The sequence below is a fragment of the Brienomyrus brachyistius genome, chromosome 7 (assembly GCF_023856365.1).
Source record: "Brienomyrus brachyistius isolate T26 chromosome 7, BBRACH_0.4, whole genome shotgun sequence".
Lineage (NCBI taxonomy): Eukaryota > Metazoa > Chordata > Actinopteri > Osteoglossiformes > Mormyridae > Brienomyrus > Brienomyrus brachyistius.
Genome location: NC_064539.1, coordinates 9,323,360 through 9,338,804, shown reverse-complemented (window position 1 = coordinate 9,338,804; position 15,445 = coordinate 9,323,360). Strand labels below are relative to the sequence as shown.

General features: G+C 45.3%; 1 protein-coding gene across 3 annotated transcripts in view; it reads left to right on the top strand.

Annotated features, from left to right (window-relative positions):
- Positions 1 to 11,757, top strand: part of LOC125746755 (zinc finger matrin-type protein 4-like) — a 37,548-nt gene extending 25,791 nt beyond the window's left edge. Inside the window, exons 5-8 of one of the 3 annotated variants that reach the window (XR_007399045.1) lie at positions 788 to 1,012; positions 2,685 to 2,781; positions 8,143 to 8,481; positions 8,899 to 11,757. Coding sequence is in view for 1 of the 3 variants with exons in the window: in XM_049021137.1 (XP_048877094.1) it covers positions 788 to 1,012; positions 2,685 to 2,781; positions 8,143 to 8,167 (347 nt within the window). In the remaining 2 variants the exon portion in view is untranslated. Of the gene's footprint in view, positions 1 to 787; positions 1,013 to 2,684; positions 2,782 to 8,142 lie in introns of all 3 variants that reach the window. The other 2 variants (XR_007399044.1, XM_049021137.1) reach the window with 2 other exon arrangements.
- Positions 11,758 to 15,445: the final 3,688 nt, after the last annotated feature.

Sequence of the window (15,445 nt, the reverse complement as noted above, 5' to 3'; positions counted from 1 at the left end):
AAGTCCGTCATAGCCATACTAAATGGAAAGAAAGGCCTAGAATATCCATGTGATGAGCTGTGCAGTGCCGGGGAAATGCTGCGTGTGCCTGCTTACATTGCCTATAAAGGCAAGTCCATCAGAACAGGACGTGTCCTAAAGCAGCCAGCCCCCTTTGCTTTCTTCATCAGTTGCCACAGGGGGGCGCTAGAGGGCTTAGAGGAAATAGTCACCCAAAGACCCCAGAAATGAATGATTTAGACATACTGCACTGCCACATGTGATGTGCCTTTTACCTTCCTTGGTGAACTGATCCCCCACCACCATGGTATTCTGGTAACACCACTGCTCCCCAGCCTATGAAAATCTTGGTCCCGGCCGTCAGATTCTCCCCATACGCCGGCACTGTGTGGTTTCGCTTGCCTCCTTTGGTTCATCCTGCGCTGGCTGTGTCACAGCGAGGGATAGTGTGGCAGAGCAGTGCAAGTCCTGTCCATTGCTCGCTCAATTTTGGCCACCCTTCTGCTGGCCTGCTGGTTCCTCACTCACCATTGTGTGACTGTGTGTCATTCAGTAGCTCAACGCCACGTGAAACACAGCCAGTTGGGATGCAGTCCTTGGGAGGATGTGGCCCCCTGACCTCTAACTAATGCTCCTTCAGATCAGTGTTATAATTTAGGTGGAAACCTATGTTCTGCAGAAATAGAAAATTTGTTTCCTTGGATATAGAGCACAGAAGGTATATTTTTCCACGCTTCGGTCGTCTAAGTAACTGACAGGCCTGATTCCCATTTCCCTTGACATGCAGAGGATGCGGCCAGCCCTTCTGAGGGGCCGTCGGAGGCCTGCTCCCCAGGGAACTCCCCCACACCGCGCCGTGACTCTGACCGCTACTGCCAGCTGTGCAGGGCCTGGTTCAACAACCCAGGCATGGCCCAACAGCATTACACCGGCAAGAAGCACCGTAAGAATGCTGCACGCGCCAACCTGCTGGAGCAGCTGGGGGAGACGCTGGGCCTGGGAGAGCTCAAGGGTGAGTATGAAAATGGGCGTGAGGGGCATTAGGACCTGGGGGAACTCAAGGGTGAGTATGAAAAGGGCAGTGAGGAGCATTCAGACCTGGGAGAGCTGAAGGGTGAGTGTGAAAAGGGGTGAGTCTACAATGGGACCTGGGAGAGCTCAAGGGTGAGTAAAGAATAGGATGTGGGGGCATTAGGACGTGGAGGAGCTCAGGGGTGAGTAAGACTTTGGGGGATGGGGGACAATAGGACCTGGAGGAACTCAAATGTGAGTAAGAAAGTGGGATCTGGAGACACCAAGGCCAGGGGGAGCTCCGGGGTATGAGGTGGGTGGGACCAGGTGTACTTTCTCAAAATAGCTCTGCCCCTTTACAGGACACTTGCTCAGCAATCTTTTGTTTATTTCATAATTATCTGTAAGAGATGTGGATGCATCCGCAGCTAAGGGTGTGCTTCAGGTGCGCTGAGGGAGGACCACCCTCGCAGCCAGGGAAGCCGGCCTGTGAGGGCTCTGCCTACGCTGGATGCTCTTTGCCATTTTCCAGATCCTGTGCACAAGTCCTCACAGCGATCCCATCCTAACACTGTCCAGTTCAGAGATCATTTCTGATACCTGCCTCACAGCTGAGCATCGTTCAGTTAAAGCAGCAATCAGAAACTTTCCATCTGACAGCTTCTTCTGTACTTACAACTGTTTATTTTTTCTTCTGGAATAATAAAGATAAGTTGTGTTGTTCTTAAGTGTAACAGAAACCTGCCTCCTGGGAATGAGTCACAGGAAGTGTGGATTCCCTCCCCCTCAGCTCAGGGAACCGTCGCAGATACGCGGGCTGCCCTTTCGCTGTGCGACACGTCCTTCCCTGCTCGCACGCCTCCCGTTTTCCTGGGAAAGCGGATTAGCATTCATTCCTGCCGCACTTTGCTGGATGATGTGCACAGTGACGGAGGTGACCGCAGGATGTTTCCCTGTCTGTACCCCCTCAGTGCCGCAGCTATGACTCACTGTGTGTGAATACCAGCGTGTTTAAAGTTTAAAAACTTTTTGGGTCTGTGGACTAGTGGTTGTCGGTTCAGTTCCCAGGAGGGTGTGCTGTTGGGGCAGAGTGAAGAACCCACTGGTGAGGGTTTTGGGTTCTGGGAGTCGATCTTCCTGGACGCTTGGCCTGGGGGGATCCCTGAAAAATTTACACTGAGAGGAACATAAAAAAAACAAAGCTGAGATGGCCCAGGGCTTAGTGCGGAGTGCGGGACCCCCTGCCCCCCCTCCCCCGCCCATGCCCAATCGCCCTTTCAGTGAATTGCCTCATAAATGATTCACCTTCCGTATAAAATCTGGCCCAGTGGGCAGAGATTTTAGATTTCCTCCAAATCAGCTTTTCATCAATATTTCACGCCGGACATTTCATATTTCCCACTCTTATTAATTACCTATTTATATATCTCACGCTTCATTGCCGGTGCACCTGCTCCATGCTTAAAACACAGAAGGATGTGCTTGTTTCCCTGTAAGCCGCTTTGCTGTGCGTGCAGTAGCAGGAATGCCTGGTTTGTATATATTTTCAGCAATATTTTTTTTCATTGTATTGCTCAGTTATCTGTTATTGAATCCTGGTTCTGCCCTGACGTGTAAGAGCACATGTGTCTTTATGCCCCCCTGCACGCCCCCACCCCGGTCCCACCCCCCAGGCCTAAAGCGCTGCCACAGCTGCGAGCTCTGCAGTGTGACCCTGAACTCGGCGGCTCAGTACCACGCCCACCTTCAGGGCTCCAAGCACCAGAACAAGTGAGTTTTATGGGTTGGGGTCCAGGGTGGGTGGGTGGGGTCCAGGGTGGGTGGGTGGAGGATGGCCGGAGGGTGAACTGGGCATGTTAACAGGGAGACTAGGCCTGAAGAGGCTTCTTCCTGTAGGAGTAGGGGTCAGTAGAGCTGGTGACGGCTTCCATTCAAGCTCTGTGTGTTTTGTAGGTTTCTTCCAGTTATACAGGGAGTTAAGAACAACTAACAGACAACTCATCCGTTTGTACAGCTGCCATAAAGCCTATTGTTTTGGAAATTTGTTAAACACCAATGGTTTGTGGGTTCAAGTCTCTGCTGGGGTTCCATGTGTGTGGAGTTTGCACGTTATCCTCATGTCATCATGAGACGTTCCTCCAGGTACTCAGGTCTCCCTCCACAGTTGAAAAACATGCCGATGCTAATTGCAGCTACCAAATTGCCCATCGGCGTGTGTGTGTGTGTGAATGGTGTGTGAGTGTGCCCTGCAATGGGTTGGTGCCCCATCCTAGGTTATTCCCTACCTTGTGTCTGTAGCCTGCAGGATAGGCTCCAGGCCCCCTGCAAACCTGAATAGGACATACAGTTCCAGAAAATGTCTGGATGAATGGATGGATGGACAATGTTTTGTAATGATGAATACACACACTACTTTGTATGTTCATTATGTACTGTACTATTATTATTCCGACTTCCACCTACAAATTCTCCTTAAAGATGGACTTGGGTAACCTGGGGACTGCCTGTGCACTCTGGAAAACGGACAAACGTCCCTGCAAAGATCCAGGGTCCAGTATTTGGATCCGTATGTGCCTGAAGTACAGTCTTTCATTTTGGAATATCAGTGGGCACCATGTAAACAAAAGAGGTATGAAAACAATGCTCTGGTCCAGGTGGTGGACCAGGTGCTCGTCCAGGTGGTGGACCAGGTGCTCGTCCAGGTGGTGGCACGTTCGAATTTCAGGAAGAAAACAGTTTTACCTTGGAGCTGCATGTCCATCACTGTTAATGCCTGAAGCTGTGAGCTCGCCATCCTGATGGTGACATCCTGATGGCAGTGCCACATGGCTCCAAAAAGGTGATGAGATGTTTTTAAGAGCATACGCACTCACTTACCTGTAGCAGGCCTGCGTGCCGTTGGTGGAGCTTAAGGATACAATGGTGTCTCTAGGTGTGTAATTAATCCTGCAGCAGTCAGTCCTGCATCAGGAGGAAGCACTAAACCCTGTCAATGCCTGGTGTGATGGTGGTGGGCGGTTTGCCGCCGTGCTACAGTATGATTTCATGTTCCTGCCCACAGGTACGCTCTCACAGACACACGCTCTCACAGACACACGCTCTCACAGACGCACGCTCTCACAGATGCACGCTCTCACAGACGTACGCTCTCATAGACATACACTCTCACAGACAGGTACGCTCTCACAGACACACGCTCTCACAGACACACGCTCTCATAGACGCACGCTCTCACAGACAGGTACGCTCTCACAGACACACGCTCTCACAGACACACGCTCTCACAGACGCACGCTCTCACAGACGTACGCTCTCATAGACATACACTCTCACAGACAGGTACGCTCTCACAGACACACGCTCTCATAGACGCACGCTCTCACAGACAGGTACGCTCTCACAGACGCACGCTCTCACAGACGCATGCTCTCACAGACACACTCTCACAGAAGCACGCTCTCACAAACAGGCACGCTCTCACAAACAGGCACGCTCTCGCAGACGCATACTCTCACAGAGGTACGCTCTCACAGACAGGAACGCTCTCACAGACACACACTCTCACAGATAGGTATGCTCTCACAGACACACGCTCTCACAGACGCACGCTCTCACAAACAGGCACGCTCTCATAGACATACGTTCTCACAGACACATGCTCTCACAGACACACGCACGCACATGCGCATGCACACATGTCGGGTAAACATATCTTTATGGGGACCAGTCATTCATTTCTATGGGAAAAATGCTAACGCTAACTATGGCAACCTTAACCCCCACCCAGCCCTAACCATAACCATAAGTAATGAAGCAAAATAAATGAGTTTTTGCTTTTTTAGTTTTTTCATTGCAGTCACAGATTTTTATTAAAATAATTGAAATTTTATTAAATGGGTATTCATCACGTATATTCATCAAGGTATAACCGCTCGTGCATGCACACGCACGCACACACACACGCACACACACACATGGACACACGCACACACACACACGCACACACACACACGGACACACACACACGCACACACAAGGCCCCCCTGTGAGCTGCCCAGCATTTCGTCGGCCACGTTGCCCCTTCTCACCGTGACCAAAACACCCCCCGTCTGTCAGTACAGGCCACTGTCCCCCTCCCCTCCCACTAACTCTCAGCCTCAGTCCCATTGCCACTTGCTGACCCAAATGTCATGCTGCTCACATTTATATCATTATGTGTGTTTTCGTCGCCCCAAGTCAGTGAGCGCTGGGCCCGTACGCAGGCCTGCTGCCGAATCTGCCGTGAGCCGAAAGCGCCTCACTAAGTGTCCATTAATGCCGGTGCCGGGGGTGTTAGCGCGGCTTTGGCCGTCGCGAGACACAACACCCGATATGGAGATAGGGTTACGAGCCTGGTGCCCATTCTTGTGGCTCTGACCGCGCGGGTTCAGGCTGTCCTGCCAAATCAAATTCAGGGGCTGGCGTGGACCCAGAGCTGTGGGCAGCAAAAGTTGATGGTATGTAAATCTGACATTTAACCATGCTGGCCAGTTCTCACCGGATCCCGGATAGCTCCTGTATTATTGAGTGCAGGGAACCCACTGAATCTAAGGTTGACCTCCCTCCGGCCCCATCTCCATAGCAACGACACTAGGTGAGAACCGGATACCTGACCCACGCTCCGACCAAAGGGAACTATCTGCTTTGTCCCCATGAGACCCTTTGGGGTAAAGCGCCCGCATATTTTTGGTTTGGATTCTTGAGCGGGAGGCTGGTCCGCTGTTCTGCTCCAAGTCCACCCCACCCCAGATACCCAGACGCTGCTCTTCATCCTTGGCTGGTGATGGGGTGCGGACAGTCATAAGGCCTCCCGTCTGATGTCACCGAGTGCCCCTCCCCTCATCTGGCTGCAAGAACGTGCCCCCAATGTAGAACAGGTTACACTCAACGCAGAACAGGCAATTTTCCACACTCCAGTGCTTAAAGGCCTAAATAAATCAATCACCTTGGAGCATAACATATTTGGGAGCTGTTTTGATTTTTTTTAAAGGGGAAGCATTCTGGCAGGTTATTTCCTGACAATATTAACCCTCTGGACACTTGTTCAAGGAGATTTTCACAGAACACTATAGGAGGCCAGGTTGGGGTGTGATTCTTTGAATATCAGGGGTATCAGGCCTTAGTGAGTGGTCAGTGCACTGTTTGAATGCCTTTGCTTGTCACTGGGGCTGTACCCCCAAGGGTCTGCCTGTTGTAGATCTACGTAAATGCACCTTTTAGTCTAATTTAAGGTACAGAAATGGACTCTGAGGAACATTCCCAAGGTACAAACAATATTAATGTATCCCCAGTGGTACAAAAATGTTCCCCATAATCCTTAAAAGGTATGATTACCCTTAAGGTAACAGTGCCAGTGACAGCAAAGGTACAAATTGGTACTCCCCCTCCCCAACCGCTTTGCACTGCTCTTCTTAAAGGTAGTCATAAGGTAATTCTTGACCTGGACTCAGACTCTCCTTTACCTCCTTATTCCCAGAAATCAGTGTTTCCCAACCTGATCCTTGGGGACCCACAGACTGCCCACATTTTTGCTCCCTTTGTCTGGAACATGGGTGACCCCTCCCACTAACTCCATCCTCCACCCCCCCCACTGTTTCGCCCATGTTTAGTTTCGGTTGTTGGTGCTAAATGTCTATTCAGGCTGTCCTGACAATATCAGTACCACGGCTGGTGGTTCGCTCCGTAATGAATGGGAAAATTGATCTTGCTTTCGATTATCTCTCTCCGATAAAAATGTCATGACGAACATCACTTCCTGTCAGAAACGCACCTTTCCGATGTTGATGTCCTGCATTCGATAATCTCTCTCTGAGTCGGAAGTTGGATACAAACATCATGAAAAAGTCACTTCCTGTCGGGAACACGCCTACCTTTCCAATGTTGATGTCAGAGAGAATTTTGTTGTCCGAGATCCCCCTGTGTTGTCATTTCAACATGGCGGCTTACACAGTCAACAGCAATTCTATTTTATAAATAATTAAAATTGTTTATTTTGTTAAATCTAATTGCACATGGTTGATTTAGAGAATACTATATCATGACCGTATACAGTATCTTAGCATACAATATCAGATTTATACCAGACTTATTAGTCTTTTTTGTTTGTTTGTGCCTTGTTTGCCTATTGAAAAAAGAATATCGCTATGGATCTACTGAAATATTATAAAGGTTCTAATGTGGTTTGACGAGTTTTTGTTTGTCTCTCGGAAAAAAGAATCTCCAAATCTGCTAAAATATAAAGCAACAACACACAACAACAGCGTGTTCGTGGAGGCAGCCATGCTTGTTCCGAGATGTGTAACTCAAACTAGAGATTGGTCTGATGTGACGTCACACACCTCGGAATTTACGACTTCCAAAAGATAATCGAACACACCATTAGGTCCATGCTGTGGATGAGCTGGAATAGGTAAACCCAGAATTTGTGCAGTAACTACATAGCTTTGTCAAATGGGAATGACTCTACTTGTTCAGCAGAACTGCATGGCTGATATCGCCACATAAATAATAACCCTAAGTTGAGTCAATGTGTTCGATTAGTCGCGTTAGATCGCAGCATTGATGTCATCTGTTTTCTTTGTTGTGAATGTGAAGTTAATTGACTGAGTTGATTTGAACTTGTTTAAAATCAGTCACAGCCTGTTTGTAACAAGACATCCCTGAGGCTGCAACGGAGTGATTTAAAAATGCAGGACTTTTACACTATTCACTTAGCTGTTACTTGTGGATAAACTTGGTGTTATGTACACTGTACTGACAGGTGTGTGTGTCTCGGAAAGGAGAGCTACCATGCGGGACTTTGTTAGGATGTCAGTGGTTTGTCAGTAAATTGGAGTTGGCTAAAGCTGAACTTCAGTTTGGTGGCCAGAAATGGTCCAGAGCTTAATAAAGATAAAATGCATCAGGCCATGTTTAAAGTCTTGGTTTAAGGTTGCCGGTGGGCAGTGGCTACAGAGAAGGCAGAACAGGGTCCAAGCGGCATGTCACTGTTACTTTGTGAGTTAGTGCCTTATTTTATCAGCAGACAGTGAGCATATATGCCTGTTTGTCCCTTTAACTGCCCATATGCCTCTCTCTGTCCGTCTCTTGCAGCTTAAAGAACCAGAGAGTCCAGTGAGCCCGGAAGACAGAATTGTTGTCAGATAACCTGCAGTTCTCTCCCTTTCTTCCTCTTCTTCTTTTTCTTTCTTTCTTTCTCTTTCTTTCTTTCTTTCTTTCTTTCTTTCTTTCCCTCTCTCTCTTTCTTTGTCTTTCTCTCTCTTTCTCTCTTACCCTCCCTCTTTCTCCTTCTCTCACTATCACTCTCTCTCTCTCCTCCCATCTCTACATTTTTCCCATTTAGCCTCATCTTGGCCTTTAATGCTCCTCCTCCCCTCATCGCCTTGGGCTGAACTAGCAGCCATCATCCGTGTGTCAATATCAGCTGTCCAGGTAGCTTCGAGTCGCCGTGTGTTTAACATGAATATAGATTTTCCCTCTCACTCCCCAGAGCTTGTAATCTGTTTCTGGAGGGGAGGGCAATATGTAGTGGGGTAGGACATCAATAATTCAGTGCAGCTAGCATTATATATTTAAGTTGTTTTATATCATACTTTGTCTGGATTGATTTCAGCCTTTATAGTTCCAGTTTGTTGTTTGGGAGGCAGAGATGAGGTGTATGAGGCTGGTATTCAGAAGCACATGTAAGGAACATTGTGTAATACAATTCCGGTGGGGGAGGCTGGTGATAAAAGTTAGAAATTGAATAGTACAAATTGTTTTCTTGTCATCATTTTCTAAAAAAAAAAAAGAATTTATCGGCTTCCAGGACTTCACAGAACTGTTCAGTTTCTTCAATTTGTCTTGCAGCTTTGGCATTAAAAGACTAGGATCTGATACAGGATTGTGATTAGGAGGAAATGAGGCAAAAGGAGAATGTCTGTGTGGCACTACAGGGTGTATCTTCAGCCGGCCTGTTTCACACGCCATCGCGAGGGGGGTGTTTGCTCATTACACCACCTTAAACTGGATCCCTCCTGATTTCCAAAATGGCTCCTCAAAACTCGTTTTCATTCTTATTTCGCAGGGAACATCAACTGAAATGTGAAATTAATTTAGAAACTAATTTCCTAACTTACTAATTTACTGAGTAAAGTTAATCATGCTTTTTCATCCTGTTTTTTTTCACTAATATACCCACCAGAATCTGCAGAATCTGGAATCTGCACCTCATTTCTGGGTGTTTATTTGGGGAGGTCAAGTGAGACACTGTTAAACTGTAAAAAGGTTCATGTACTTGTGAAATATATAATGCAATTATCTGTTTATTGACGTGTGCATGTCTATTCTTGAGGAAATGTGCGGGGATTTAACAGAGACTCACAAACTGGAATGCTTTGAGCACATGAAGCTTCTAGTGTCTGAGATATGTCATAAAGGGAAAATGAGACCTGACGAGATCCATCCCATAATCCCTGCACTGTCCCCCACATACGACGTCACTCTTCTTGGTTTGTCTCCTTGGTTGTGTTTGCTGTATTGTTGCTTAAAGGATCCTTTGTAAATAAACTCTTTCTTTCCTTTAATGTACTGTGATAACTTTGTTCTTTGTTTTTTCCTCGGTGAATATTTGGGAAGCAATGTATCTCCAGCACTGACGGCCTTTTGAAGCAAAGCGTGTTTCTCTCCTGTGTTCATTAAGTACCTCTGCATCTTAATTTCTCAGAAGACACATATTGGTCCAGTCTTCTAACAAAACATGCTCGCTGTGTGCTAAAGCTTAGCAACACTTAAGAAAGTATCGCTGATGCTGGAGTAATGTTGAGGTAGGAAATCCCTCTCCAGGTGCCTTAGGTTTGAATCCAAGAAAGGGAGCTTCATATATTCCCAGAAGTTCTTCAGAGTTTTTGGAGTCCATGGCTGTGTAACGCTGCAAAGATTCCAGTGTGAAGTATACAACTCAGATACTGGGGGGCACCCTCTGATTCATCTTCTCAGCGAGGGAGCATTTGGGAATGATGGCTTGTGTGACTCTTCCACATTAGGGCTCCTCTCCAGCATGTGGGAAGAAGATGCTGATCTATCCAAGTGCCTTCGATTACTGCTGAGTAAGCGGCCAGTTTTACATTTAAACACAGGAGGGGAAATCTGGATCTGTGAATCAGGAGTATTGGCTTGTGTATGTTAATATAATCGGATTTAAATAATTTCTTGGTTTTAATTTAGTATTTTCATAATAAATTGCTTTCTTTGAGTGAAATTGTAGAATATGTGGCTGGATTTGACTGAACCACAAGAGGTTGCATATTGTTTTCTTTATTTATTGTTTATTAATCCAGAGTTGTGTTCTGCACAGGATTATACCCCAAGAATTTTCCAGAAACTGTTCATGGTGAAAAAGGCAGAAATCAGAGAGGCGGGGAGACCGACATGCACACGGGTGACTCAGCTTTGTGTCTTTACAGGAGAGATTCTCCCCCCCTGAAAACTCACCTCAGTGAGTTTAGTTTTGTTTTGCACTCGTTCTCCAAGACATTCCAAAAGCAATTCAACTCAGTGAAACTTCGAGAGGAACACAACTTTGAAACAGGGAGCTGTTTTTCACACATACTGTATTTCATATAAAATGACCTTTAAGGTAAAGTTTGAGTCGAAAAGTGTTTTCATTTTTTTTGAGGGGGGGCGGCGGGGGCATCTTTGCTGGGTCCAAGGGCCTGTGTCACAAAACTGGATTTCATGATTAGCTGGACAACCAATCAGATTTAAGGTAGTCTGGGCTAAATTAAAATCCAACAAATTATCTTGTTAAGCAGAAAAATTCAGCTTTGTGATACAAGCCTGATGTCACCCTGACAAAGTGGAATAAAGACTTTCAGGTGGAGTGTGATCACCGAATGTGGGCTGGCAGCTCAGGTAAATTACTCCGATGCCAAGTCTTCCTTAGTGTATTCTGTTCAGACAGGAAGATAATCATCAGGAAACCCACAGAAGCTACAGCGACATGGATTAACCAAAGAGACTGGCAGTAGGGAGGCTTTTGTAAGCTCAGCAGATACAGGAAATGACTTTAGCAGGGCTGAAGGTGAGAGGGGCTGTGTGCGGCAGAGAAGGTGTTGGCTAGCATGGGAGTGGAGAATTATGGGAAAAGTGTGTGATATTAGTGGCAGCTGGTTGAGAGACCAACCCTGTGTGAAATGCCAGGATGACAAAGAGATCAGGTGTAGAAGGTGGTTGCTTTCCTGACTGCTTATTCCCTGTGACCTGTAGTGGCATAGATTACATTTCTCCACAGAAATACAACTAATCCACCATGACAAGAAGTGTCCCTCTGGAATTAACCACAAAGCATTGTGGGATAATAGCTGGCGGCTTCCATTTGTAATTACTATGCAAGTGATGTCTCTGTCATTGACGCTGACACAAGAAGTAGCTACATCTTCTGTTCTTGTTTGCATAAATGTATAATACACATTTTTATGTTGTTTCATACAAATGAATATTCTTATTTGCTTGTGTCTGAAAATGTTTATGTGTAGTTCATAATGGGTAATATTGTTCATAATGAACATTATTGAAGCTGTAGTATTTTTTGTTTCATAATTCCACTGGTATAAATGTAGCCTCCCTAGTTTTCTAATGCAAATTACAATACTTAATGACATGCTCTTTCATTTTAACTTTCTGCTTTGCTGTTAATAAATGTCCTTGTGGCTTTGTTTTAAACTCTGACACGAATTTCATTTAGGCCACATGTGAGACAGGAAGCTGTCGTGATGCTTGTGTTTTTAATCTATGTGTCCAAGGGCTTCGCTGTAATGAAAACCTAATATGTGTTGTAAAGCTTAATTATTCTAATTGAGGTAACTGTGGGAATAATTTGGGAGAGACGAGCGGTGAGTTAATTTTTTTTGTTATTATTTATTTATTCAGTTTTTGAGCTCAGGTTTCTTTGGCCTCTAAGATGATATGGGATCTCCTTCACCTGGTGAGTTTGCTAAATCTGCCACAAACTGCCTTTTTAATTGAAATGAGAAGCAGCACGAATGTTGTGAAGCTTTTGGAGACCGGAAGTCATAATGTCATTTAATGTCAATGACTTCACCAGCACAAGACAAGTGTTTCCCAACATGGTGCCTCAGGGACCCCAAGTCGGTCCACGTTTTTACTCGCTCTGAGCTCATTGCCATACAGTCCACATTTTTGCTCCCTCCCAACTGGGAGCAAAAACATGGACTGTCTGAGGTCCCCAAGGACCAGGTTGGGAAACACTGGCATAAGAGAGCCTCTCTCCCAAAGACGGGTTGTGGGTGGGAAAACCAACACAAGTTAATGAATTAATTTAACGTCACTCTTCATGCTCCCAGTGGTTAAAGCTTCTTGAAATAGTCTTAAATTAGCTACACCTGAGCGTAATTAGCGAGGCCACAGAGCAATTACCTTATAACAAGGCCACACGGCCGAAGTGGCCTGATGGAAGAGGATGGGCGTATTACAATGGTGTCCTGCTAGTGGGTATATATGCTGATCATGGGCATGCAAGGCGGAGCCTTTCTCTGATTCATTATACATAAATGGGATCAATGTCATCCCACATCTTATACTGGAGGTATCGTGGCATATCTGTTTGCCCTATATATGTTCTGTTGGCACTGATGCACCCTCATCTACACTGTATTTTTAAATATAACTTATTCACTTTCATAATTCACCATCACTTCCACGCTACTATTTTATATTTGTCTGTTCAGCTAAATTAATCCTCCTTAGAAATAGAAGTAAGTGTGCAGAAACTTTTTTAAATGTGGATGTGTGGATTGGACGTACAGACGCATGGAAATTTGTGGTACCTCGTGCAATTTTGCAGTCCTATGAACCTGTCGTGAGCAGTGAAGTAAAGCAGATGGATTAAAGGACAATCCATTGTTTTTGGCTGCTGAAGCAAACTTGATGAAGTGCCTTGCAACCCTGACCAGAATAATCATTTAGAGGGTGGATGGATGGAATCAGATGTAATAGTAGGAATGTAGTGTTATTGCTTATGGTATGGAACAGCTTGCATGAAAAACTATTTTTCAATGAGGATTTAATGTTAAGTTTCAGGCTCACTGTTTGGAAGTTCATTTCGAACCCCTGCACACAGGAGGAGTGATGTAAATTTTCAAGCCATGCATCTAGCAGATTTTTTTTACCCATTAGTATGTGTGGTCTGCATGTGTGCAGAGTTGAATGGGTGTCTCCAATAGGTGGCAGCAGTGACTTTAACAGAGCAGAAAGAAAAAGTAGAATTAGGATATTTTTGTAGTCATGGATGCTTTCGCTGAACAGCTGTGTGTGGAGTGGAGGTACCTGCAAATATGTAAATTGTCATAGAATGAGCACAGAGACATATTATGGTGCACAAATTTGAGGAAAGAAATCCCCAAATCATTGGGTAAGGAAGCCAGTTCATTCAGACCAAGAAGACAACATCTGCCCTCTAGTGGTCTAGAGGAATATCATTGCTGTACGCATGAGCCAACCAGAGAAGATTATTCCTCCTACTCCAAATCAAGAAACTCGACATCTGCATGGACAAATGAGTACGTACAGAAGCATACGTGCGTTCGGCACGCAGAAGTGTGAACTATGAACTTGTCATAAGAGATGTAGTGTCCCACCAGCCAATCTTATTTTGATGATATCCTTAATGATGCTGTATACAAAGGTTCGGGCACCTCTGGTCAAATCACAGCCTTGCGTGTCGACTTGTGTTCACATTTGGGACCTGGACCACTGGACTTTAGTCAATTTGGGCGTATTTCAGTATTGCAACTGTCCATCACATATACATTACTGTATGCATACTGTATTACAAGTTACATATGGACAGTGGTCGTTACACGGCTGGCAGCTCTGCCCATTCTCTTGCACCTGTTACGCTAAGCAATGCACCTACTCATATCCAACTGTATCCGCTTTCAGGTGTCTCTCGATCAGCGTATATCATTTACTATGGACCTCAGGCATGAAAGTCATCGAACATGACTCGATCAGGCGTACCTCGACATAAGACTGTACATGTTTTTTTGACTAAAAATAAAGTGCTTCCGAAAGTGAATACAGACGCTCCTCTACTTACGAATGAGTTACGTTCCGAGCGGCCGTTCGTAACTTGAAATGTTCGTAAGTCATTATTCAACATCATTTTAAGGGTAGTCAAATCTCCATGCATAAGTATGTGCCATGCCCTGCTCGTGCCGATCCTCCTGTGTGCCACCCCATCCTCGCTACCTCGTGTAGAATCCCCACTTCATCTGCTGTTTCTGGTTGTGTTAATTACAGTAGTATTGTGTATGTAAGTCCATGTTAGAGTAAGTTTTCCAAGTTCGGCCATTCTGTAACGCATTTGATGCGGGGAAGCAGCACAGGAGCCAGCAAAATTAGGTGAACACGGGGTTTATTTCGGTAAACACATTCAGGAACATGAAAACGACGTCAAGACGTTAATGACCAGACTGGGGAAACATACTCTAAGGCAGACTTGAATACACAGCAACAATCAACATGACTTGAAACAGCTGGTAACATGGGGATTCCACAAGAGGTAAATGAGTGGGCGTGGCACATGGGAGGATCAGAGGACCGGGGCATGACAGTATGATATAAAGTCAATACATGTTTTCTTATCCTATAACACATTACTAATGATACATAAAACAAAAATGGACAATGGATGTACAGAATATTTCACAATAAAAATAAAGCAAATTTTGATCTTAAGAGAGCATGTCTTACCGATACGCAAGTACAAAGAACTGGGATGCTGGGAGTACACACGCTACACTGCCACTTAGAGGGAGCAGCAGCCAGAATTCATACTAGGTGGAATTGGTGCGCAGAACAAACTTTGATGTTGCAGACAGGAAAAGGGAGCCTATAGAGCACAATTTGGACTTACAGTCCTCTTCGTTCATATATATCTGTAAGTTCGTAAGTTGAAAGTTCATAAGTAGAGGAGCGTCTGTACCACGTAACACGACTGCTAATTTTAATGCATAGTTACTATTTATTTGCTGAATTTATCAGCTTGAAAAATGGAAAACGGTAAACATGGCCCATGTGAAAGTTTGGACAACCTTCCAGTTGACCTGCTAGTGTTATTTGGGGTCATACTGGTGCGACACAGATGAAATTCCTATAATGGAAGTTGCTTTTACTCACATAGGTCACATCATCAGCAAAGTAGCTTTTTAAATGTAATAGCTGCTTCACTAGAACAATTTATAACCTTTAGGTTACGAATGTTATCACCAGGCAACTTGCTGTCCACTTGTGTCCCTCAAGGAAATAAAACAGCAAAATGTCTAACACCGTCATATCAAAACTCATCCTTCAAGCAGAAAAACTCTAATAAATCTGTATTGGCTTTGTACAGCTG